General features: G+C 39.0%; 1 protein-coding gene and 1 long non-coding RNA gene across 2 annotated transcripts; one reads left to right on the top strand and one right to left on the bottom strand.

Annotated features, from left to right (window-relative positions):
* Positions 1-121: 121 nt before the first annotated feature.
* Positions 122-4,876, bottom strand: LOC128115972 (uncharacterized). Its single transcript, XR_008220327.1, has 6 exons — positions 2,551-4,876; positions 2,343-2,453; positions 1,853-1,940; positions 1,520-1,755; positions 1,190-1,423; positions 122-1,098 (listed from the first exon to the last, which is right to left on the bottom strand). It is a non-coding gene; the product is annotated as an uncharacterized LOC128115972 (long non-coding RNA).
* Positions 4,877-20,598: 15,722 nt separating this feature from the next.
* LOC128115967 (60S ribosomal protein L23a-like) lies at positions 20,599-21,087 on the top strand. Its single transcript, XM_052747195.1, has one exon. The coding sequence runs from the start codon at positions 20,605-20,607 to the stop codon at positions 21,070-21,072; it is 468 nt and encodes a 155-aa protein (XP_052603155.1). The 5' UTR covers positions 20,599-20,604; the 3' UTR covers positions 21,073-21,087.
* Positions 21,088-27,249: the final 6,162 nt, after the last annotated feature.

Below are 27,249 nucleotides of genomic sequence, written 5' to 3'. Positions count from 1 at the left end.
AATTTTTCCAACCTAATATTTTATTAATCATTTGAGAATGTCATACAACATACCTCAATTACACTTGCTTCCCATTCCTCCCAGGTCCACCCTCCCACCCTTGTGGCATCCTCCCCCAGAATAGAAAAAATACAATATAACAAGTCCAATCGGTGTAACCCTTATACTCATTGGAGCATGGTCAAACTTGCAGTGGCCAGCCCCTTAAAAAGGAGTTGTTCCCCAACCCCTGCCTGAAGCCATCAACTGTGAAGAGCTACAGTTAAGTATTTTTATTACAACTTTCAAGGACTCTCCAATAAGATCCTGTCTGGATTTTCTTTTGGGGGATATGGTGGCACAGACGCCTTCATTGTCTGTCTGAATTTCAGTTATGATTCTACAGTCATTGATACCACTGCAAAAGAAGCTCCCTGCCAATAGAAGTCAGTGGCAGTACAGATCTCCGACTTCCACATGGTTTCCAGTAGCAGAATGGATCATAGACTTCTAAAGGGTTTCCAGGAGCAGCACAGATAATGGTCCACAAGATTTCTCCTGACAGCTTGGATAACTGACATCCATTTGGTCCATGACATCAACACAGATCACCAACATAACATGTTTGTGGGAGGCATCACAGATCACTATCAGGATGCCTTCTTGTGGCAGTACTAACCACAGACATTGACACAGTCTCCATCAGCATCTGAGTCATGGATATTCAACTGGTCTTCAGCATGCAGCCCAGAGCATGAACATAAACATAGTTTTTGGTGGCAGCAAGGACAAAGATGTCAACATGGTCTCCAGCACCAGGATGGCTTAATGATATCAAAATAGTTTCTGTTGGCAGCTCAGATCATTTATATTGACCTAATCCCCAGCAGCAGCACAGACTACAGTCATCATGGTCATCATCATGGACTCAGGTGTCAACATGGACAATGGACATGCACAAGGTCTAAGATTCCAACAAAGACTATGGCCATAAACATGGTTATCAGCGGCAGCATGAATGAGTGACATCAACATAATTTCAGATGTAAAATCAGATAATGAACATCCACATGGTCAAAACAGGGAACAAAGATCAGTGACATCAACAAGGTTGGTTTCCTGTGGCAGATCATGTACATCATCTTAGTTTCAGGTGGCAGACAAATCACAGAAATCAACATTGTATACATTGCCAACATAAGACACTTACCTGAAGTGGGTCTCAGGTGGTAGTATGCACCACTTATTTCAGCATTGTCTCAGATGATAACAGACTACAGACATCAGTATGGTTACAAGTGGAAGCAAGTTTCAGTAGCATCAACATGGTTGACAGCAACAGCAAAGATCAGTGACATCAACAAAGTTTCAGGTGACAGGTCGAATCATGGATATCAGCAAGGTTAAGACAGGCAGCAAGAATCAGTCACATCAACATGGTTGCCTGTGTCAGTATAGATCATGGATATCAACTTGGTTTCAGGTGGCAGACAGATCATGCAAATCAATATTGTACACATGAGTGGCACAGGAAACTTACTTGAACTGGGTCTCAGGTAGCAGTATGGACGAATGACTTCAACATTGTTTCTGATGACACTGCACACTGCAGACATCAATATGGTTACAGGTGGTAGCAAAGTTCAGTAACCTCAACATGGTTGACAGCTACAACATAGATCAGTAACATCAACAAAGTTTTGGATGGTAGGTTGGATGATGAACATCAACATGGTTAGAAGATGCAGCAAAGAACAGTGACATCAATATGATTTCCTGCAGTGGCATGCATCAAGAGTATTAAATTAGTTCTGGATGGCATGTGGAATCAAGGAAATCAACATTATTTATGTTGGCCGCACAGAATACTTACCTCAATGTGGTCTCAGGTGGAAGGACAGAACATGGACATCAATATCGCATCCAGGGGCAACAAGGACCTCAGGCATCGCCATGGCTCCCTGAAGCAGTAGGGGTTGAATGGTAGGTCAGATCATGGGCAGCAACATAGCTAGCAGAGGCAGCAAGGTTCAGAGACATCAAAATGTTTGCCACTGGCAGTACAAATCAGTGATATCAACACAGCTTTGGGGGGCAAAACAAATCCAAGACAACAACATGGTTAACAAAGGCAGCACAGATCAGGGATAGCAGCATGGTTACTGGTAAAGTATGGAACAAGGACATCAACATGGTCTCTGGTGGTATCAAAGACAAAGACTATCAATGTAGCTTTCAGAATGAGTAGGATCATGGAAATGACATGGTGTCCAGTGGAAAGAGAGACTAGATATGTCAACACAGTTATCAGTGGCAGCATAGCCTCTGCTGTCACACTGAGACAGGAATATCAACATGCTTACCAGAAGTAGGAAGGATCCATAATATCAACATAGTTTTGAATGGAGGGTTGGCTCATGGATATCAACATAGTTAAAACATGCAGCAAGGATCAGTGACATCAATGTGGTGGCCTGAAGAAGCATGGGTGATGAAGTACAGCTTAGATTTGGATAGTAGGTTAGATCAAGAAGAAGAACATACTTTACACTGGCAACAAAAAACATTTACCTCAGCATGGATTCAGGAGTCAGAACAGAACATTGACATCAAGATCATATCCCTGAGCACCAAGAACCACAGGCATCAACATGGCTTCCAGAAGCAGTAGGGACAGCATGGTGGGTCAGATCGTGGTAATTAACATGATAAACAAAAGAAGCAAGAATCAGTGGTATCAACATGGTTCCAGGGACAGAATGAATTACAGATATCAACTTCAGTTCCAATGGCAGATCAACTCATGGAAATCAATATTCTTCATGTTGGCAACACAGAAAACTTACCTCAGCATGGTCTCAGGTGGCAGGTCAGACCATTAACATCAACATCTTATCCAGGAGCAAAACATAACCATAAGGCATCAACATGGACTTCAAACCAAAAGGAATAGCACAAATGAACATGATAAAGAGGACAGCAGGCATCAATGTCATCAACAAGGTTGTAGGTGGTAGCATGTAAATATCAATAGTTTCAGATGGTAGCTGAGATCATGGCAATTAACATTCATCATGTTGGCAGCACAGAACTCTTGCATCAATAGGGTTTCCGGTAGCAGAAGATCTCCATGGATATGGACATCAATGTCATATCTACAGTAAGAAAGACCACAAGCATGAACAAGGCTTCCAGAAATAGTAGGAAGAGCATAGTAGGTCATCCAATCATGGACATCAATTTGGTTAACAGAGGCACATGGGATAAATGGCATCAAAATGGTTTCAGGTGGCATCATGAATTATGGATTTCATCTTACATTTGGATGGTGGGTTAAATCTTGCAAATTAACATTCTGCATGTTGGTAACACAGAATAATAATTTAATACAGTCAAAAGGGGCAGGAGAGATCTTGGAAATCAACAATGTATGTAGTGGTTAAGAAGGACCACAGGCATCTACATGGCTTCCAGAAGAAACAGGAATAGCATGATGTCCTATGTTAGACATCAATTTGATTAACAGAGTAGAATCAATGACATCAACATGGTTGCAGGTGGCAGCATGAATCATAGATATCAACTTATTTTCAGACTGCAGATTAAATCTTGAAAATTAACGTTTTTCTCATTCACAAAACAATGGCAGGAAAGCTAGATATAAACTTCATATTAAGCAGCAAGAAGAACTACAGGCATTAACTTGCCTCCCAGAAATAGTAGGAATACCATGGAATGTCTGACCATGGACTGATCAAAACTGTTAAGAGGGAGCAGGAAACAATGGAATCAACATGTTTATAGACAGCAGCATGAATTATGGATATTAACTTAGTTTCAGATGGTAGTTGATTTCTAGTAAATTTACTTTGTTCATGTTAGAATAACAGAAAATTTATCTTAATATGGTCAAAATTGACCACACAGTTCACCAATATCAAGACGTTATCCATTGGTAACAAGGAGCATGGGAATCAACATCGCTTCCAGAAGGAATAAGAATAGCATGTAAGTTCTGATCATAGGCATTAACATGGTTAACAGAGACAAGTGGGATCAATAAAATGACCATGGATTCAGATGACACCAAGAATTATGGGTATAAAACTAGTTTCCAAGATCAGTGAAATCTTGGAACTTAACATTTCAATGGTTAAATCTTGGAACTTAATATTCTTCATGTTGGTGAGAGAACATTTAATTTAACAAGGTCAAAGACAGCAGGGGAGATCACAAAAAACAATATGGTATCCACTGGTACAAATATGATGGGCATCATCATGGATTTCAAATGTACTAGGAATATCATAATTAGAATCATAAACACCAATATGTCCAACAGAGGCAGGAGGGATCAATGACTTCAACATGTTTGGAGGTGGCACCATTCATTCTGTATATAAACTTAGTTTCAGTTGGTGGTTAAATTCTTGGAAATTAATGTTCTTCACATTGACAGCACAGAACCCTTACATTAACATTGTCACAGGTGGCAAGAGTTCAAGGAAATCTATATGGAATACACTGGCAAGAAGGACCACAGTCATCCACATGGCTTCTAGTAATGCCAGAAATACCATAAGACAATGGATCCTGGACATCCACATGTTTACCAGATGCAGCAGGGATAAATGAATTCAATTTATATGGAGGTAGCAGCAAGTATTCCAGATATCAACTTAGCTTCAGTTAGTATTTCAGTTCATGGAAATTTACATTCCTCATGTTGGAAAAATGTACACTTACCTTAATATCGCCATAAGAGGCCAGGGAGGTCATGGCAATCAAGATGTTATCCCATTAAAACAAAGACCACATGCATCAACATGACTTACAGAACCAATAGGAATGCCTGGCAGGTCCTTTCATAGACATCAACAACGTAAACAGTGGCAGCAGGGGTCAATGACATCAGCACGAGTGCAGGTGTAAACATGAATTACAACTACCAGCTAAGTTAACAAAGGTTCATTATATCTTAGGAATTACCGTTGAATATGTTGCCAAAAAGAACACTTACATTAAAATGGTCACTTGTAGCAGGAGAGATCATGGAAATCAACCTGGTGTCCAGTGGTAAGAAGATCATGAGCATCAACATTGCTTCCAGAAGGAGTAGGAATAGCATTGTGGTTCCAATCGTGGACATGAACATTTTTAAGAGACTCAGCTGAGATTAAAGACCTCAACTTGTTTGGAGGTAGCAGCATGTATTCAGGATATTAACTCAGTTTCTGTTAGTATTTCAATTCTTGTAAATTACATTCTTCATATGAGTAACACAGAACACTTACATGAATAAGGTGATAAGGGAATGGAGAATTCAAAGCAATCAAGGTATTATCCCCTGGTAACAAGGACCACATGAATCAACATGGCTTACAGAACCAACAAATGCATTGGAAGTGCATTCATAGACATCAACAGGGTTAACAGTGGCAACAGGGATCAAGGATATCAGCATGGTAGGAGGTGGCAGCATGAATTATGGATATTTGCTTAGTTACCAATGCTTGATAAATCTTGGAAATTACCATTCTACACATTGCCAAAAAGGAACACTTGCCTTAATATGGCCATAAGGGGCCAGAGAATATATGGCAAACAAGATATTAACCCATGCTAAAAAAGGACCGACTGCAACAACATGGCTTACAGAACCAATAGGAATGCATGGGAGCTCCATTCATTAATATCAACAGAGTTTGCAAAGGCAGCAGTGATCAATGACATCAGTATGGCTGCAGGTGACAGCATGAATTATGTGTATCAGTTACCAAAAGTTGGTTAAATCTTGGAAATTACCATACTATACATTGGCAACAAGAAACACCTATATTAACATGACCACCAGTATCAGGAGAGATTATGTAAACCAACATGATGTCAAGTTGTTTACAAAAACATGAGCATCAACACTGCTACCAGAAGTAGTAGGAAAAGCATTGTACTTCTAAACATGGATATACATATGGGTAACAGAATTAGCAGGGATCAATTAAATCCACAAGGTTTCAAGTGGCAACATGTTGAATGGTTAGCCACATAGTTAACTTTGGTAATTGAGATGAGGAAAATAAACTTTCTTCATAATGGAAAGACTGAACATGGTCTCAAGTAGCAGGACAGATGGATATCAACATCAGATCCATAGTAAGAAAAGAAACCTGGCATCAACATGCTTCCAGAAATAGTAGGAATAGCATGATATGTCTGCTCATGGACATATACATGTCTAATAGATGCAGCAGGGATGAATGAATTCAATTTGGTTGGAGGTGACAACAAGTATTCCTGGTATAAACTTAGTTTCAGTTGGAATTTTGTTCTTAGAAATTTACATTTTTTATTTTGGCAACTCAGAACATTTACATTAATATGGTCATAAGGAGCCAGAGAGTTAATGGCAATCAACATGTTATCCCATGGTAACAGGGACCACATGCATCAACATGGCTTACAGAAACAATAGGAATGCAAGGCAGGTCCTTTCATATACATCATCAAGGTTAACAGAGGAAACAGAGGTCAATGACATCAACATGGGTGCAGGTGGCAGGATGAATTACAGATATCAGCTAAGTTAACAAAGGTTCATTAAATCTTGGAAATTAACATTCTATATATTGTCAAAAAGGTACACTTACCTTAATATGGTCACATGTAATTGGAGAGATCATCAAAGTCACCATGGTGTCTAGTGGTAAGAAGTACATGAGCATGAACATTGCTTCCAGAAGGAGTGGGAATAGCATTGTGGTTCCAATCATGGACATGCACATGTTTAAGAGACTCAGCTGGGATTAATGACCTCAACTTGTTTTGAGGTAGCAGCATGTATTCAGTATATTAACTTAGTTTCTGTTAGTATATCAATTCTTGGAAATTATATTCTTTATATGGGCAACACAAAACACTTACATGAATAAGGTGATAAGGGGATGGAGAATTCAAAGCAGTCAAGGTGTTATCCCCTGGTAACAAGGACCATATGCATCAACATGTCTTACAGAACCAATAGGAATGCATTGGAGGTGCATTCATAGACAACAACAGGATTAACAGTGGCAACAGGGATCAATGACCTCAGCATGGTTGGAGGTTGCCGCATGAATTAGGGATATCTCCTTAGTTACCAATGCTTGTTAAGTATTGGAAATTGGAATTCTACACACTGCCAAAAAGGAACACTTGACTTAATATGGGCATATGGGGCTGGAGAATTTATGGCAAACAAGATGTTAACCCATGCTATAAAGACCACCTGCATCAACATGGCTTACAAAAACAATAGGAATGCATGGGAGCTCCATTCATTAATATCAACAGGGTTTGCAAAGGCAGCAGTGATCAATAGCATCAGCATGGCTGCAGGTGGCATCATGAATGATGTGTATCAACTTATTTACCAAAAGATGGTTAAATCTTGGAAATTACCATTTTATACATTGGCAACAAGGAACACGTATATTAATATCATCAACATATCATCAACGGTAGAAAAAGAGATCATGGAAATCAACATGGTGTCCATTGGTTTACAAGACCATGACCATCAAGAATGTTACCAGAAGTAGTAGGAAAAGCATTATAGTTCCAATCATGAACATCCATATGGGTAACGGAAGCAGCAGGGATCAATTAAATCCACAAGGTTTCAGGTGGTAGCATGTTGAATGGATAGCCACATAGTTTACTATGGTAGTTGAGATCAGGGAAATTAACATTCTTCTTGTGGAAAAGACAGAACTCTTGCATCAACATGGTCTCAGGTAGGAGGACAGATGGACATCAACATCAGATCCATGGGCAAGAAAGAACCCTGGCATCAACATGGCTTCCAGAAATAGTAGGAATTGCATGGTATGTCTGCTCATGGACATCTGCATGTTTAACAGATGTAGCGGGGATGAATGAATTCAATTTGGTAGGAGGTGACAACAAGTATTCCAGGTGTCAACTTAGTATCAGTTGGTATTTTTGTTCTTGGAATATACATTTTTTATGTTGGCAACACAAAACATATACATCAATATCATCATAAGGGACCAGAGAGGTCATGGTAATCAAGATGTTATGCCATGGTAACAAGGACTGTATGCATCCACATGGCATACAGAAACAATAGGAATTCCTGTCAGGTCCTTTCATAGACATCAACAAGGTTAACAGAGGCAGCAACAGTCAATGACATCAGCATGGTTGCAGGTGGCAGCATGAATTGCAAATATCAGCTAAGTTAACAAAGGTTCATGAAATCTTGGAAATTACCATTCTATATATTGCCAAAAAGGAAACTTACCTTAATATGGTCACCAGTAGCAGGAGAGATCATGGAAGTCACCATGGTGTCCAGTGGTAAGAAGATCATGAGCATCAACATTGCTTCCAGAAGGAGTAGGAATAGCATTGTAGTTCCAATCATGGACATGCACATGTTTAAGACACTCAGCTGGATTAAATGAACTGAACTTGTTTGGAGGTAGCAGCATGTATTCAGGATATTAACTTAGTTTCTGTTAGTATTTCAATTTTGGAAATTACATTTTTCATATTGCCAACACAGAACACTTGCAAAAATAAAGTAATACTGGAATGGAGAATTCATAGCAATCAAGGTGTTATCCCATGGTAACAAGGACCACATGCATCAACATGGCTTACAGAACCAACAGGAATGCATGGGAGCTCCATTCATTAATATCAACAGGGTTTGCAAATGCAGCAGTGATCAATGGACATCAACATGGCTGCAGTTGGCAGGATGAATAATGTGTATCAAGTTAGTTACCAAAAGTTGGTTAAATCTTGGAAATTATCATTCTATACATTGGCAACAAGAAACACTTACCTTACGGTGGTGACTTGTAGCAGGAGAGATCATAGAAATCAACATGGTGCCCAGTATAAGAAGATAATGAGCATCAACATTGCTTCCAGAAATAGTAGGAATGGTATTGTGCCTCCAATCATGGACATCCACATGGTTAACAGAAGCAGTAGGGATCAATTTTATCCACAGTGTTTCAAATGGCAAAATGTAGAATGGATAGCCACACAGTTTACTTTGGTACTTGAGATCAGAGAAATTAACTTTCTTCATGATGGAAAGACAGAACACTTGCACCAACATGGTGTCAGGTAGGAGGACAGATAGACATCAACATTATATCCATGTGCAAGAAAGAACACTGGCATCAATGTGGCTTCCAGAAATAGTAGGAATAGCATGGTATGTCCGCTCAGGAACATCCACATGTTTAACAGACGGAGCATGGATGAATGAATTCGATTTTTTTGGAGGTGACAGCAAATATTCCGGGTATCAACTTAGTTTCAGTTGGTATTTCAATTCTTGGAAATTTACATTCTTTATGATGGCAACACAGAACCCTTCCATCAATATGGTCATAAGGGGCCAGAGAGGTCATGGCAATCAAAATGTTATCCCATGGTAACAAGGACCATATGCATCAACATGGCTTACAGAAACAACAGGAATGTGTTGGAGGTGCATTCATAGACATCTACAGGTTTAACAGTTGCAACAGGGATCAATGACATCAGCATGGTTGGAGATGGCATCATGAATTATGGATATCTGCTTAGTTACAAATACTTGTTAAATCTTGGAAAATACCATTCTACACATTGCCCAAAAGGAACACTTGCCTTAATATGGCCATAAGAGGCTGTAGAATTTATGGCAATCAAGATGTTCACCCATGGTATAAAGGACCACCTGCATCAACATGGCTTACAAAAACAATAGGAATGCATGGGAGCTCCATTCATTAATATCAGCAGCGTTGGCAAAGGAAGCAGGGATCAATGACCTCAGTATGGCCGAAGGTGGCAGCATGAATTATGTGTATCAACTTAGTTACCAAAAGTTGGTTAAACCTTGGAAATTATCATTTTATACATTGGCAACAAGGAACCCTTACATTAACATCACCACCTCTAGCAACACAGATATTGGAAGTCAACATGGTGTCCAGTGGTTTATAAGACCATGAGCCTCAACACTGCTACCAGAAGTAGTAGGAAAAGCATTATAGTTCCAATCATGGACATCCATATGGGTAACGGAAGCAGCCAGGATCAATTGAATACACAAAATATCAGGTGGCAGCATGTAGAATGGACAGCCACATAGTTTACTCTGGTAGTTGAGATTAAAGAAATTAGCAATCTTCATGATGGAAAGATAGAATTCTTGCATCAACATGGTCTCAGGTAGCAGGACAGATAGACATCAACATCAGATCCATGGGCAAGAAAGAACCCTGGCATCAATGTGGCTTCCAGAAATTGTAGGAATACCATCATATGTCTGCTCATGGACATCCACATGTTTAAAAGATGCAGTAGGGATGAATGAATTCAATATGTGTGGAGATGACAGCAAGAATTCCGGATATCAAATTAGCTTCAGTTGGTATTTTTGTTCTTGGAAATTTACATTCTTTATGTTGGCAACAAAAAATACTTACATTATTACGGTCATATGGGGCCAGAGAGATCATGGCAACCAAGATGTTATACCATGGCAACAAGGACCAGATGGATCAACATGGCTTACTGAAACAATGGGAATTCCTCTCATACATTATCAACAAGGTTAACAGAGGCAGCAACGGTCAACGACATCAGCATGGGTGCAGGTGGCAACATGAATTACAGATATTAGCTAAGTTAAAAAAGGCTCATTAAATCTCAGAAATTACCATTCTATATTATTGCCAAAAAGGTACACTTACCTTAATATGGTCACTTGTAATTGGAGAGATCATCAAAGTCACCATGGTGTGTAGTGGTAAGAAGTACATGAGCATCAACATTGCTTCCAGAAGGAGTAGGAGTAGCATTGTGGTTCCAATCATGGACATGCACATGTTTAAGAGACTCAGCTGGGATTAATGACCTCAACTTGTTTTGAGGTAGCAGCATGTATTCAGTATATTAACTTAGTTTCTGTTAGTATATCAATTCTTGGAAATTATATTCTTTATATGGGCAACACAAAACACTTACATGAATAAGGTGATAAGGGGATGGAGAATTCAAAGCAGTCAAGGTGTTATTCCACGGTAATAATGACCACATGCATCAACATGTCTTACAGAACCAATAGGAATGCATTGGAGGTGCATTCATAGACAACAACAGGATTAACAGTGGCAACAGGGATCAATGACCTCAGCATGGTTGGAGGATGCCTCATGAATTAGGGATATCTGCTTAGTTACCAATGCTTGTTAAGTATTGGAAATTGGAATTCTACACACTGCCAAAAAGGAACACTTGCCTTAATATGGCCATAAGAGGCTGGAGAATTTATGGCAATCAAGATGTCAACCCATGGTATAAAGGACCACCTGCATCAACATGGCTTACAGAACCAATAGAAACGCAGGGGAGCTCCATTCATTAATATAAGCAGGGTTTGCAAAGGCAGCAGTGATCAATGACATCAGCATGGCTGCAGGTGGGAGGATGCGTTCATTATGTGTATCAACTTAGTTACCAAAAGTTGGTTAAATCTTGGAAATTACCATTCTATACATTGGCAACAAGGAAAGTCTACATTAATATAATCACCTGTAGAAACAGAGATTATGAAAATCAACATGGTTTACTGTGGTTTACATGACCTTGAGCATCAAAACTGCTACCAGAAGTAGTAGGAAAAGCATTAAAGTTCTAATCGTGGACATCCATATGGGTAACGGAAGCAGCAGGAATCAATTAAATCCACAAGATTTCAGGTGGTAGCATGTTGAATGGATAGCCACATAGTTTACTATGGTAGTTGAGATCAGGGAAATTAACATTCTTCATGTTCGAAAGACAGATATCTTGCATCAACATGGTCTCAGGTAGCAGGACAGATAGACATCAACATCAGATCCATGGGCAAGAAAGAACCCTGGCATCAATGTGGCTTCCAGAAATAGTAGGAGCTGCATGATATATCCACTCATGGACATCCACATGTTTAAAAGATGCAGCAGGGATGAATGAATTCAATTTGGTTGGAGGTGACAGCAAGTATTCTGGATATCAACTTAGTTTCAGTTGGTATTTCAGTTCTTGGATATTTATATTCTTTATGTTGGCAACACAGAACATTTACATTAATATGGTGATAAGGTGCCAAAGAGGTCATGGAAATGAAGATGTCATCCAATGGTAACAAGGAACACATGCATCAACATGGATTACAGAACCAATTGGAACCCATGGCAGTTCCTTTCATAGACAACAGGGTTAACAGGGGACGCAGCAGTAAATAACAGCATCATGGTTCCAGGTGGCACATGAATTACAGATATTAGCAAAGTTAACAAAGGTTCACTAAACCTTGAGAATTACCATTCTATATATTGCCATAAAGGAACACTTACCTTAGTATTGTCACTTGTAGCAGGAGAGATTATGGAAGTCACCATGGTGTCCAGTGGTAAGAAGATCATGAGCATCAACATTGCTTCCAGGAGGAGTAGGAATAGCATTGAAGTTCCAATCATGGACACGCATAAGTTTAAGAGACTTAGCTGGTATTAAAGACCTCAACTTATTTGGAGGTAACAGCATGTCTTTAGGATATTATGTTAGTTTCTATTGGTATTTCAATTCTTGAAAATTACATTATTCATATTGGCAATACAGAACACTTACATTAAGAAGGTCATAAGGGGATGGAGAATTCAAAGCCATCAAGGTGTTATCCCATGGTAACAAGAACCACATGCATCAAAATAGCTTACAGAACATATAGGAATGCATGGGAGTACCATTCATTAATATCAACAGGGTTTGCAAAGGCATCATGATCAATTATTAGAAACACATTAGCATGGCTGCAGGTGGCAGTATGAATTATGTGTATCAACTTAGTTACCAAAAGTTAGTTAAATCTTAGAAATTACCATTCTATATATTGGCAACAACAAACACTTATCTTAAGGTGGTGACTTGTAGCAGGAGAGATCATAGAAATAAACATGGTGCCAAGTGGTGAGAAGATAATGAGCATCAACATTGTTTGCGGAAGTAATAAGAATGGCATTGTTCCTCTAATCATGGACATCCATATGGTTAACAGAAGCAGTATGGATATATTATATCCACAGTGTTTCAGGTGGCAGAATGTAGAATGAATAGCTACACAGTTTACTTTGTTAGTTAAGATCAGAGAAATTAACTTTCTTCATGATGAAAAGACAGAAAGAACTCTTTTACCAACATTGTATCAGGTAAGAGGACAGACATCAACATCAGATCCATGGACAAAGAAGAATGCTGGCATCAACATGGTTTCCAGAAATAGGAGGAATAGCATGGTATGTCCGCTGATGGACATCCACATTTTTAACAGATGCAGAAGGGATAAATGAATTCAATTTGTTTGGAGGTGACAAATATTCCGGATATCAACTTGGTTTCATGTAGTATTTCAATTCTTGGAAATTCACATTCTTCATGTTGGAAACACAGAACACTTCTATCAATATGGTCATGAGGGGCCAGAGAGGTCATGGCAATCAAAATGTGGTGGTGCACGCCTTTAATCCCAGCACTCGGGAGGCAGAGCCAGGCGGATCTCTGTGAGTTCGAGGCCAGCCTGGTCTCCAAAGCGAGTTCCAGGAAAGGCGCAAAGCTACACAGAGAAACCCTGTCTCGAAAAACAAAAAAAACAAAATGTTATATCATGTTAATAATGATCACATGCATCAACATGGCTTACAGAAACAAGAGGAATGCATTGGAGGTGCATTCATAGACTGGGTTAACAGTGACAACAGGGATCAATGACATCAGCATGGTTGGAGGTTGCAGCATGAATTATGGATATCTGCTTAGTGACCCATGCTTGTTAAATCTTGAAAATTACCATTCCACATATTGCCAAAAAGAAACACTTGCCTTTATATGGCCATAAGGGGCTGGAGAATTTATGGTAATCAAGATGTTAACCCATGGTATAAAGGACCACCTGTATGAACATGGCTTACAGAACCAATAGGAAAGCATCGGAGCTCCATTCATTAATATCGTCAGGGTCTACAAAGGCAGCAGTGATCAATGACTTTAGCATGGCTGCAGGTAGCAGCATGAATTATGTGTATCAACTTTATTTACCAAGAGTTGGTTAAATCTTGGAAATTACCGTTCTATACATTGGCAACAAGGATCACTTACATTAACATCATCACTTATCGCAACAGAGATCATGGAAATCAACATGATGTCCAGTGGTTTACAATAACATGAGCATCAACACTGCTACCCAAAGTAGTAGGAAAAGTATTATAGTTCCAATTATGGACATCCATATGGATAACAGAAGAAGCAGGGATCAATTAAATCCACAAGGTATCAGGTGGCAACACGTAGAATAGATAGCCACATAGTTTACTATGGTAGTTAATATCAGGAAAATTAACAATTTTCATGATGGAAAGATAGAACTCTTGCATCAACATGGTCTCAGGTAGCAGGACAGATAGACATCAACATTAGATCCATGGGCAAGAAAGAACCCTGGCATCAATGCGGCTTCCAGAAATACTAGGAATAGCATGGTATGTCTGCTCATGGACATCTGCATGTTTAACAAATGCAGCAGGGATGAATGAATTCAATTTGTTTGGAGGTGACAGCAAGTATTCCAGGTATCAACTTAGTTTCAGTTTGTATTATTGTTCTTGTAAATTTACATTCTTTATGTTGGCAACACAGAATACTTATATTAATATGGTCATAAGGGGCCAGAGCGGTCATGGCAATCAAGAAGTTATCCCACGGTTACAAGGACCATATGCATCAACATGGCTTACAGAAACAATAGTAATTCCTGTCACGCCCTTTCATAGACATCAACAAGGTTAACAAAGCAGCAGTGGTCAATGACATCAGCATGGGTGCAGGTGGCAGCATGAATTACAGATATTAGCTAAGTTAACAAAGGTTTATTAAATCTTGGGAATTACAATTCTATATATTGCCCAAAAGGTACACTTACTTTATGTGGTCACTTGTAGCAGGAGAGATCATGGAAGTCACCATGTTGTCCAGTGGTAAGAAGATCATGAGCATCAACATTGCTTCCAGAAGGAGTAGGAATAGCATTGTAGTTCCAATCATGGACATGCACATGTTTAAGAGACTCAGCTGGGATTAATGACCTCAACTTGTTTAGAGGTAGCAGCATATATTCAGGATATTAACTTAGTTTCTGTTAGTATTTCAATTCTTGCAAATTACATTCTTCATATTGCCAACACAGAACACTTATATTAGTAAGGTCATAAGGGGATGGAGATTTCATAGCAATCAAGGTGTTATCCCATGGTAACAAGGACCACATGCATCAACAGGGCTTATACAACCAATAGGAATGCATGGGATCTTCATTCATTAATATCAATGGCTTTAGTGATCAATGGCATAAGCTTGGCTGCAGGTGGCAGTATGAATTATGTGTGTCAACTTAGTTACCAAAAGTTAGTTAAATCTTGAAAATTACCATTCTATACATTGGCAACAAGAAACACTTACCTTAAGGTGGTGACTTGTAGCAGGATAGTTCATAGAATTCAACATGGTGCCCAGTAGTAAGAATATAATTAGCATCAACATTGCTTACAGAAAAACTAATGTCATTGTGCTTCCAATCATGGACATCCATATGGGTAACAGAAGCAGGGATCAATTATATCCACAGGTTTTTAGGTGGCAGCATGTCGAATGGATAGCCACATAGTTTACTATGGTATTTGAGATCAGGGAAATTAACATTCTTCATGCTGGAAAGACAGAACATGGTCTCAGGTAGCAGGACGGATGGATATCACCATCAGATCCATGGGCAAGAAAGAACCCTGGCATCAACATGGTTTCCAGAAATAGTAGGAATAGCATGGTATGTCTGCTTATGGGCATCCACATGTTTAACAGATGCAGCAGGGATGAATGAATTCAATTTGGTTGGAGGTGACAGCAAATATTCTGGATATCAATTTAGTTTCAGTTTGTATTTCAGTTCTTGGAAATTTACATTCTTTGTTTTGGCAACATAGGACACTTCCATCAATATGGTCACAAGGGTCCAGAGAGGTCATGGTAGTCAAGATGTTTTCCCATGGTACCAAGGACCACATGCATCAACATGGCTTACAGAACCAACACGAATTCTTTTGAGGTGCATTCATAGACATCAATAGGGTTAACAGTTGCAATGAGGATTAATGACATCAGCATGGTTGGAGATGACAGCATGAATTACGGATATCTGCTTAGTTACCAATGCTTGTTAAATAATGGAAATTACCATTCTACACATTGCCAACAGGAACACTTACATTAACATCATCACTTGTAACAGGAGACATCACAGAAATCAAAATGATGTCTAGTGGTTTACAAGATCATGAGTATCAACACTGCTATGAGAAGTAGTATGAATAGCATTGTAGTTCCAATCATGGACACCCATATGTGTAACAGAAGCAGCAGAGATCAATGAAATCCTCAAGGATTCAGGTGGCAGCATGTAGAAAGGATAGCCACATAGTTTACTTTGGTATTGAGATCAGGGAAATTAACATTCTTCATGTTGGAAAGACAGAACTCTTGTATTAACATTGTCTCAGGTAGCAGGACAGATAGAACTCCACATCAGATCCATGGGCAAGGAAGAACCCTGGTATCAACCTGGCTTCCAGAAATAGTAGGAATAGCATTGTATGTCCACTCTTGGACATCCATATGTTTCATAGACATAGCAGGGATATTGGCATCAACTTTGTTGGTGGCAACATGCATTCTGCATTTCAACTTAGTTTAGTTAGTATTTCAGTTCTTGGAAATTTATATTCTTCATGTTGGAAACAGACAACACTTACCTTCTCATGGTCCTCAGGCCTCAGAGAGGTCATGGCCATCAAGATAATATCCCATGGAACCAAAACCACATGCATCAACATGGCTTACAAATTCAACAGGAGTCCATTTGGGTCCATTCATAGACATCAATAGGTTAAGAGAGGCAGCAGTGATCAATTACATCAGCATGGGTGCACATGGTAGCATGAATTATGCACATCAATTTAGTTACCAAAAGTTGGTTAAATATTGGGAATTACCATTCTATTCATTGGCAACAAGGAACACATTAACATGATCACTTGTAGCAGGAGAGATCATGACAGTCAACATGTTATCTGGTGGTTTAATAGATCATTAGCATAAACATTGCTTCCAAAAGTAGTAGGAATAGTGTTATAGTACCAATCCTGAACATCCATATGGTTAACAGTTAGCAGAGATCAATTAAATCCACATGGTTTCAGGCAGCATCATGTATAATGGATAGCAACATGGTTTCTGCTGGTAGTTGTTATCAAGAAAATTAACATCCTTCATGTTGGCAACACAGAACTCTTGTAGCTACATGGTCTCAGGTGACAGGGCACATGATATACATCAACATCAGATCCATGGGCAAGAAAGAATCCTCCTCAACTTGACTTCCAAAATAGTAGGAATACCATGGTATGTCTGCTCATGGACATCCACATGTTTAACAGAGGCAGCAGGGATAAATGAATTCCATTTGTTTGGAGGTGACAGCAAGTATTCTGGATATCAATTTAGTTTCAGTTGGTATTTCAGTTCTTGGAAATTTACATTCTTTTTACATTCTTTATGTTGGCAACACAGAATACTTACATTAATATGATCATAAGGGGCCAGAGCACTCATGGCAATCAAAATGTTATCCCTTGGTAACAAGGACCACATGCACCAGCACGGCTTACAGAACCAATAGGAATGCATGGGAGGTGTTTTCATAACTATCAACAGGGTTAACAGAGGCAGCAGTGATCAATGACATCAGCATGGGGACCATTGGTAGCATGAATTATGCATATCAACTTAAGTTACCAATGGTTGGTTACATCTTGTAAAATAACATTCTACACATTAGCAAACAAGGAACACTTACCTCCCCATGGTCACTCATTGCAGGAGAGATCAGGGAAATTAACATGGTATCCAGTAGTAAGAATATCATGAGCATCAACATTGCTTCCGGAAGTAGTAGGAATAGTATTGTAGTTCCAATCATGGACATCCATATGGTTAACAGAGGCAGCAGGAGTCAATTAAATCCGGAATAATTTCTCTAAACTATAACGTATGCCCCTGAGAATGACAAGATATTTACCTGTATGGATAAATTTCAGAACAAATACAAAGAATATTCATGTAATTCTGGCAAGCACAACAAGAGTCTTATGAAATCTTTTCAAACTTCATGTCTCATTCAAAAATTATAATGCAATGAGAAAAATAAATGAAGGGTTTATGTTTAATAAATAAAATATTTCAGAAGCAAAATAACCTGGTGTTCTTGCCTTATCAAAATGTTCAAGAAATTTCTTGTATGAAAGTACATTGCTTTTATTATAGTTCACACTTTTTAACATTGTTATTACATTTTGGGTACTGTGATAAATAGTTAATGACATAAAATTTTAATTCTCAAATAACTAGTTTAAACATGGTAATTATTGGAAAGATGAGAATCTTGAGTTATTCAAATTAGGGAAATTTTCTAAAATGTAAATGGTGAGATTCATTTACATGACTATTTCTATGGTCTTTGGGCAATCACAGAAACTTAATATCCATATATTTTTTATACAATAGAAATACTGTCCATACTACATAGAATTGTTCTGAAAATTAACTAAAATGTAAACATGAGACATACTTTATAATACCTAGTATGATGGACAGTATTAATTAATCAACACTTAGGAGGCAAGGCACTCAGCACACCTATGAGATATTGTCTAAATCAAGATTAATTTGAGACTGTCTTTGAGGGAATAACTTGATTATGTTACTTGATACGGGACAAGCCAACTTAACTTTGTTGAGAAGAAGAAGCCAGTAAGATAAAAGGGACCATTGCAGGGTTAGTGGTGAGAGAGCAATGGAGAGGTCAATATCAAGTTATGTGTGATCGGAAGGAGGACACGGAATAGACAGCGTCAGGGAGGGGGGTAAAGACAAAAGGAGGGTCAAATAACAGTAAGGATGTCTGAGAGAGTCGTAAGAAATCACACTATTAAGTGGCTACATAAATACCTCCAATATATTTACATATTAAAGCCAATGTGTAAAATTATGTCTTTTTATTTTACCTTATGTAACAATTATGTCTATTTTGCTTCAAGTAATAGGATTACAATGTGATCAGCTGCCAAAGTAATCTTCTGTAATGAAACCTGAGAGATGCATTTATATATAATACAATGATAAATCTTTAGGGATTATCTTGATACTAGATCCTCTTAGCTGAATAATAAGAGTAGGTTCTCATCCAGGGCCTTTGATCTATATTTTAAGTTCATGGCCCTGTAAATTGTACCAGATATGATTTCTGTTGTGGAGATTTAGCTCAAAATCCAACCAGAAAGTCATTGGTTTCTCCCAGAACATTCATGCCACTATTTGTCTCTAAAAAATATCTTGCCATGTTAGTCATTATTGTAGGTCACAGGGTTCTCATCTAGGTGAGATGGATGATTACATTCCATAGTATTGAAGCTTCATCCCTACAGGCTTGCTTTCATAGTGATGACCTAAAAATCAATAGAGGTAATATTCTATCTACTTCGGAAGACCATATTTACAATTAGGCAATCTCAATTAGTACAACATATATACTAAGAAATGGTAATATGCATCATATAATATGTAATAAAATAAATTGAAATGAATTAAAGTTATAACAATATGACTGTACAGTATATGTTGACACAAACTGCTGGATTGCAATTTTCGGGGGGAAAACAGGGACTTGTGGGTAGCTGTTCCAGCTTTTCCCTGGAAGTACTACCCCCATTGAGGCTTCCTGTAACTGTCACTCCTATGAGGCGAGGCCGAGACAGGAGCCCTTAACACCCGAGATCCGGATGTGCCAGCTCTCTTGGTTCCTGGATCCTGGATGATGGAGGTAGACCGAGCAGAGTTCCCCCCAAGTCAGGATTCCTTCCCCTCCAGGCCTGAGCTGTCCTATTTCGGCTCTAGCCTCTGAGCTGTCCTGTTGCAGCTCTACGTAGAGGCTGGCTTCCAGACAGTCAGGATACCTTCCCTCCAGAGCTGAGCTGTCCTCTTGTGGCTCTACCCTCCAGAGCTGTCCTCTTGTGGCTCTACCCTCCAGAGCTGTCCTCTTGTGGCTCTACCCTCCAGAGCTGTCCTCTTGTGGCTCTACCCTCCAGAGCTGTCCTCTTGTGGCTCTAGGTATAGCCTGCCTTCCCATTTCCAATAAGTCAGGATACCTTTCCCTCCAGAGCTGTAACACTCACAAAATCAATATATTACTAGCTTCTACTCCCACATATGTTAAGAATGTTATCAGATATTATATAAAGCCTAGAGCCAATTCCATTCCCCCACCTAACTTAATAACTTTGCTGTATACCCTCCTCTGATAGCCCATAAAGTCTCTCAGTCAATGTATTTAGTAATATCTTTGTCCTATGACAATAAAAATTCTTCATGTCACTAACATTAAGAATGCTTGAAAAACTTTTCGCCAAGATGGCGCCGAAAGCGAAGAAGGAAGCTCCTGCCCCTCCCAAAGCCGAAGCCAAAGCAAAGGCCTTGAAAGCCAAGAAGGCAGTGCTGAAAGGCGTCCACAGCCACAAAAAGAAGATCCGCACGTCACCCACGTTCCGGCGGCCCAAGACCCTGCGGCTCAGGAGGCAGCCTAAATATCCTCGAAAGAGCGCGCCCAGGAGAAACAAGCTTGACCACTATGCCATCATCAAATTCCCCCTGACCACTGAGTCAGCCATGAAGAAGATAGAAGACAACAACACACTTGTGTTCATTGTGGATGTCAAGGCCAACAAGCACCAGATCAAACAGGCTGTGAAGAAACTCTATGACATCGATGTGGCCAAAGTCAACACCCTCATAAGGCCTGATGGAGAGAAGGAGGCATATGTTCGGTTGGCTCCTGACTATCATGCTCTGGATGTTGCCAACAAAATTGGGATCATCTAAACTGAGTCCAGCTGGCTAATTCTAAATATACTTTTTCACCATAAAAAAAAAGAATGCTTGAAAAGACCTGGGTGGTGGTGGTGCATGCCTTTAATCTCAGCACTGGAGAGGCAGAAGCAGGAGGATCTCTGTGAGTTCGAAGCCATCCTGGCCTACAGAGTGAGTTCCAGGAAAGGCACAAAGCTACACAGAGAAACCCTTTCTCGAAAAACAAAAAAGCAAAAACAAACAAACAAAAAGAATGCTTGAAAAAGCAATATATTGTTTCAAAAGATTTTTATTGGACTTACCATACATGTGAGGAAAATGCTTCTTTTATAATCCATAACTAGGTATGAATACCTCATTTTCCATTGTTAGTTATGTGAGTCCTAAAGACTAGCTAAAAAATACAAACTACTCCCATTGTTCTTGTTAACCCACCAAAACTTGATGGTGAATAAAACCCCATTGCTGAAGACACCACACACTTTGGTCACAGGGAGGGAAAAAAATCCAGCTGCTATAGACCTGGAATCTTTTTCCCTGATGGATAGCTTTCACAGAGCCAGAAGATGCTGCTCCCGTCACTGGCGAAAATTCCTCAGCAACCTCACCCAATTTTGAATCCTGCAAACTAGAATAATGCCTGACCTGATGAGACATGCTCATTGGTACAATAATAACATGAAGTTACAAATGAAGTGTAGCTCTTAGCCATCATCAAATAAACTTCACTTTGTAACAGACAGAGACCATTACAGAGAACCACAACCAATCAAATTGCAGGAAACAAGTGATCATAGAGTACTCACACCACAATTGCTACATATAAAACACAATACTTGGACCGAAGGTCCAAGGAATATCCCAGAAGAGAGAAAGAAAGATTTGAAGAGCCAGGGGAACAAGAAGTTTGCTATGAGATTATGTCTCCTAGAAATGTTGCACAAGCTATATCATGAAGTCTCAAAAACACGGCTGCCTAAACAAGATCAGAACAAGGACAACACCAAAAGACATGCTAACATGGCGGAAGCAACCTCTCATGGGGCCCTGAGCATAAACAAAGAACTACAGAAAACTTGAAATGCTGCGAGTGGGAGAAAGGTCAGAAGAGTCTCCTCAATTATCTATCCAGTACCACACGCTCAGTCCTGAAATCAGATACATACAAATAACATCCTATGCACTGAGCAGGATGTATTTATATATTTAGGAAAATACACACATACACACACACACATACACACACACACACACACACACACACACACACACACACACACACACAAAGAAAAAGAGGCCACAAATTTGAGAGAAAGCAAAGTTGAGGGTACCTAGGAGGTGTGGAAGGCAGAACAGGGAAGGAGGAAAATTAAACAGCTATAATTTTAATTCCAAAAAATAAAAATATATAAAAAGAAAGTATCATCTTCAGAATTTTTTTTCAAAAAATGATCAAAACACACTTAAGCATACCCTTCTAGACTTTTGCCATCAAATTATATTGGCTGACATTTTCTTAACTGGACTTTCGTTACATAATTTGAAGTATTTATAAAATGTATGCAGCTTTTAAGCAACATCTGAGTTAGGGTTTGTATGTGTCACAGGCATACATTCATACACAGCTTCTATTAATATTTTTTTCAAGACCATAAGAAGTAGAGTTTCAGAGTGATAGGGACTAAAGTGGAGCCGTCACCATTGTGTTTCTTTTAAGATCAAACATATCGTTGACCATCACTGATTCTATATGGTTCTTCCAAGCCTGGATAAAGAAAACATTTTGTCCTGAAAAATTAATATAAATTTTCAAAATTACACCTATGAAGTAGCAAGGAAAATGATTTTATGTTGTGAGGGTCACCACAACATGCAGAACTGTATTAAAGGGTCATAGCATTAGGAAGGTTGAGAACCACTGTTATAGATGATAAAAAAAAAAGTAAGCTATCAGATGGACAGTTTATACCAGGTGAATTGACAGTAATAGTCCTCTGAAAATAGTGCAGACCTTGATACAATGGTCATTATAATACCGTGCATTTCTTAATAATTAGACTCGATCTAGTGAAAGTTATAGAGGCTCCACACACAGACATTGCCAGTGACCTACATTGGAATTTTTTTCCTTTCTTTACCCCTATACCGTCTTGAGTCCTCATGGATCCCATAACAAGGATATATATACGTAGGTAAGGATGGAAGGTAAGAATCACATTAAACTAAACTCTATTGTTGCTTGCTGGAGACTTCCGGATCCTAGTACTGAGACTAGCAAGTACAGAATGCAGTGTACTATATGGGCAAGAAGGAAACATTCTTGGAACATGATAATATAGGGCTATGTCAATTAAACTGGCAGGGACAGGAAGGTATATTTCAAAGCTTAGAGAAGCTGTTTTTTGTTATCCTCTGTCAAGGTTAATCTTCATTGTCAAGGTTGATAGTATCTGGAATAATCTGAAACTGTGACTCTGAGTGGATCTGTGAGTACATTTCAGATGATCACTAATCAAGTGCTCTCTGACAGCAGCCCAAATACAAGGAGATCCGAGGAAGCAGTGCGGCTTGCCTACCAGGCTTCACTCTTTGTGAGTATGTATAGCAGATGCTGCTGTCACTCTTGGAGAGCATCAGAATCCAGATTCTTCAGGCTCCAACATGGATTGAAGACCAGCAACCCTCTGGAAATCTTCAGGTTGGGACTGCTGAAAACTGTTTCTGAACTGAGTCATTATGGGACTACCCAGTCCTTATCAGTTGTAAGCCATTCTAGTCAATACACTTTATAATAAATACTTACATATTTTATTGACTATGGTCTTCAAGACAACCTTGAATAATGTATTGGTATACTATGTTATATCTGTAAAGTAGAAAGAGCAACCATCAACTAATAAGTATCAAACCACCAAGAAAGGAACTGAGACTAGTAAAAACACTAACAATAGGGGAAGGAAATGTCCAGTGGGGTGAAGGAAAGGTAAGACATTATAACTCTTGGACAAATGCCTTGAAGCACTGAGTGCTATAGTTTGCCTCAGTAGCCTCATTTTGAAAATAAATCCCATTTGCTATGACAAACTAATATGCTAAAGCTGTACCTAAATGGAATGAAACTGTTTTGGGAAGTGAGTATTCCATCAAGGCACCCTTATCAGGTGGTGCACTCCTCCTTCATCTACTGGTTAATAATAAATTGTCATGCCGCCCCCCGCCCCTGTTTTCTTGCTGATCCAAGGGAAAGCTGCTCCACCTGTTGAGACTGTATTACATACATGTAAGGGGCTGACTTTTCTCAAGGACAAAAAGACATGGAATACCAGAATGTCTAACCACTTACTCTAAGGTGGGATCAAATATTTGGTTCAATACTTGCTTTACAGCTTCCTTGTGCAATCATACTGAATTTGCTTTCTACTTGAAAGCTGAATGCACCTTTTATCTCTTGGCTCTCCTGTTCCCCAGATACCCCTTCTCCTAAGACAAATGTCCAGTACAGAAAACTGACACGTTTAGGGCTCTGCTTTTCAGAAACTCCACTCAAAGCACCTTGAATATACTACCTGTAAAGTCCACCAGACTCCATCAACCTATTACAATCACTCTCTAGAAAAAAAGTGCCAATTTTTCCTGATTTTCCAAATTCATCCATGCATATGACACTAAACGACACTCTACTCCAGAAATTTGTCTGCTTTAAAATGTATATAAATGGAAGTAATGTATTAATATCCCTTGTGGGTAGATATTCCTGCTCAAGATATTATATTATAGACATAATCATACTAACTATATAGTTTTGTTTGCTTTCACAATATAATGTTTTCCATAAATACATGAAAATGTATTATTCATTTGTTGGAAAACAAAATTGTGTTGGAAAAGCATTGATTCCTTCCATTTTCTATTACAGTGGGATGCATATTCGTACACTCATCTCAGTGTACAAACATGAAATTTTCCTCTAGTGAAAGCACCTAGATCATGTCACCATAGGAAAGTAAACATTTTAGTTTCATGATGTAATTCCAAATTATTCAAAGCTAACTGGACTAACGAAACTCATAAAAAACATCAAATATTTTGCACATAATTGGCAGTACTTAGTGTTAGAATAACTTCTATATGACAAATTTGCCAAATTAGCTTATAGGAAATTGTATTTCATAGTGTTAATTCCAACTTCTTTGGTTATTAATGAGCATTTGGGAATATTACATATTTTGCTATCTTTCACACTTGTCAGTTTTTTGATATCTTTGAAATACTTATTTTTATTGCATTTCCTGTTCAATTATTCATGGTTTTTTTTGATGATGCCTAGTCAAGGTTCCACTCTGTGGAAGACAAAAGGGGGCCTTTAGGAGGGTACATTAAGTCGGGGGAGATGGTAAATTCTAGGAAAAATTAGAGTGTCAGACTTTGGTGATTGGAAAGGCTTAGGTAGGTAGGAACACAGAAATATGAACTATAATGGGGGTTAGGGAGAGAACCCAAAGAAAGGTGGATGAAACTTGTATCAAAGCCTATGATCCCATAAACCAATTAAAATATAGTTGGAGGGAGAGTAAAATTCATGGGATCTGAAACTAAAAGGATGTATAAGGGAGTTAAAAGATTAATGGGGTGTCAAGAGAATGAGGGAGAAGAGGGAATATTGTGAATAAAATAAAATAAAACCCTAATGATAAAGGTGCCACACACTTTAGCTAAACACACAGAGAAATCCATTTCAAATCACTGGAAAAGTAGCTTCCTGAGGGCTAGCTTCCATAGAGCCAGAATGGGATTGGGGATAAAAGGCACCCATGGACTCACCTAGTGCTGGAAACTGTATGCTCTAACACTGGCTTGCCAGACAAGATTTGCCCACTGTTGCTATGGCTGCATCGCTATTATGAGGTAACCACCTGCTTTCTTAGTGCATTTGAGACCTGCCCAACATAAGGGAAATTCATGCTTGGTACTGCAACCATAGTCAAAGGCTCATGGTTTAAAAACCATGGATATATTAAAAATACTTTATGGGAACTCACATCTTAGGTGGTTCCCAAATACAACTTAAAACAAAGAATTCAAACAGAATTACCCAGCATACATTGACAATTTCACTCCTGCAAAACAGGAGTTATTAATAACAGGTTATTAAATGAAAATCAGAGTGTAAGAAATAAGACACCTCATCTTGAAGTACTGGCCAGGAAGGCCTCAACAGCAGGCCCTTAATCCCTACACACAGGAATCAGAGGCAGGTGGATCTCTGTGAGTTCAAGACCAGCCTAGTCTACAGAGCAAATTCCAGGATAGGCTCCAAAGCTACACAGAGAAACCCTGTCTCAACCCCAACCTAACCCACAACACCCCCACACACACAAAAAGAAAATAAAACAAGATAACAAATACCTTTGCCACTGTCCTTGGTTACCCACCACAACTTCATGATAAAATTCTAATGATAAAGGTGCCACACACTTTAGCTAAACACACAGAGAAATCCATTTCAAATCACTGGAAAATTAGCTTCCTGATGGCTAGCTTCCATAGAGCCAGAATGGGATTGGGGATAAAAGGCACCCATGGACTCACCCAGTGCTGGAAACTGTATGATCTAACACTGACTTGCCAGACAAGATTTGCCCACTGTTGCTATGGCTGCATCGCTATTATGAGGTAACCACCTGCTTTCTTAGTGCATTTGAGACCTGCCCAACATAAGGGAACTTCATGCTTGGTACTGCAACCATAGGCAAAGGCTCATGGCTTGGGGTTTTCAAGGTCGTAGGATAGAACCTGATATTGGAATTTTGCTCAAAAGTGATGTTGCAAAATTGCCTTCTAAATATTTCTGTTTGTACCCATAGATTGCTCTCTAGCATGGTCACATAAACCCTTTTTGAAGCTGGAGGTAGACGGAGAAGAATTCTCCAGAGAACACCGCCAGACTGTGCCACACCTTTCCCAGACTCTGTAAACTATCCCTTCACTTGTAATTTACCCCACAAAATAAACCTCCCTTTTAACTACATGGAGTGGCCTTAATAATTTCACCAATATATACATACAAAATGTGCTTTTTTTGTGGACAAACATTCTAACCCTGTAGATAAACAAACCATTTTGGTCAAGAAACAGACTACCTTAAACTGCATCATGAATGTATAATAGAATGCTTTCAGGCTCTGGGAC

This window comes from Peromyscus californicus, unplaced genomic scaffold (genome assembly GCF_007827085.1).
Source record: "Peromyscus californicus insignis strain IS unplaced genomic scaffold, ASM782708v3 Scaffold_10__1_contigs__length_136768540, whole genome shotgun sequence".
Classification (NCBI taxonomy): domain Eukaryota; kingdom Metazoa; phylum Chordata; class Mammalia; order Rodentia; family Cricetidae; genus Peromyscus; species Peromyscus californicus.
This window is presented reverse-complemented; position numbering and strand designations above follow the sequence as displayed.

What these genes read in the sequence shown, in the direction of transcription:
- LOC128115967 (XM_052747195.1), top strand. Translation starts at nt 20,605, where the DNA reads ATGGCGCCGAAAGCGAAGAAGGAAGCTCCTGCCCCTCCCAAAGCCGAA.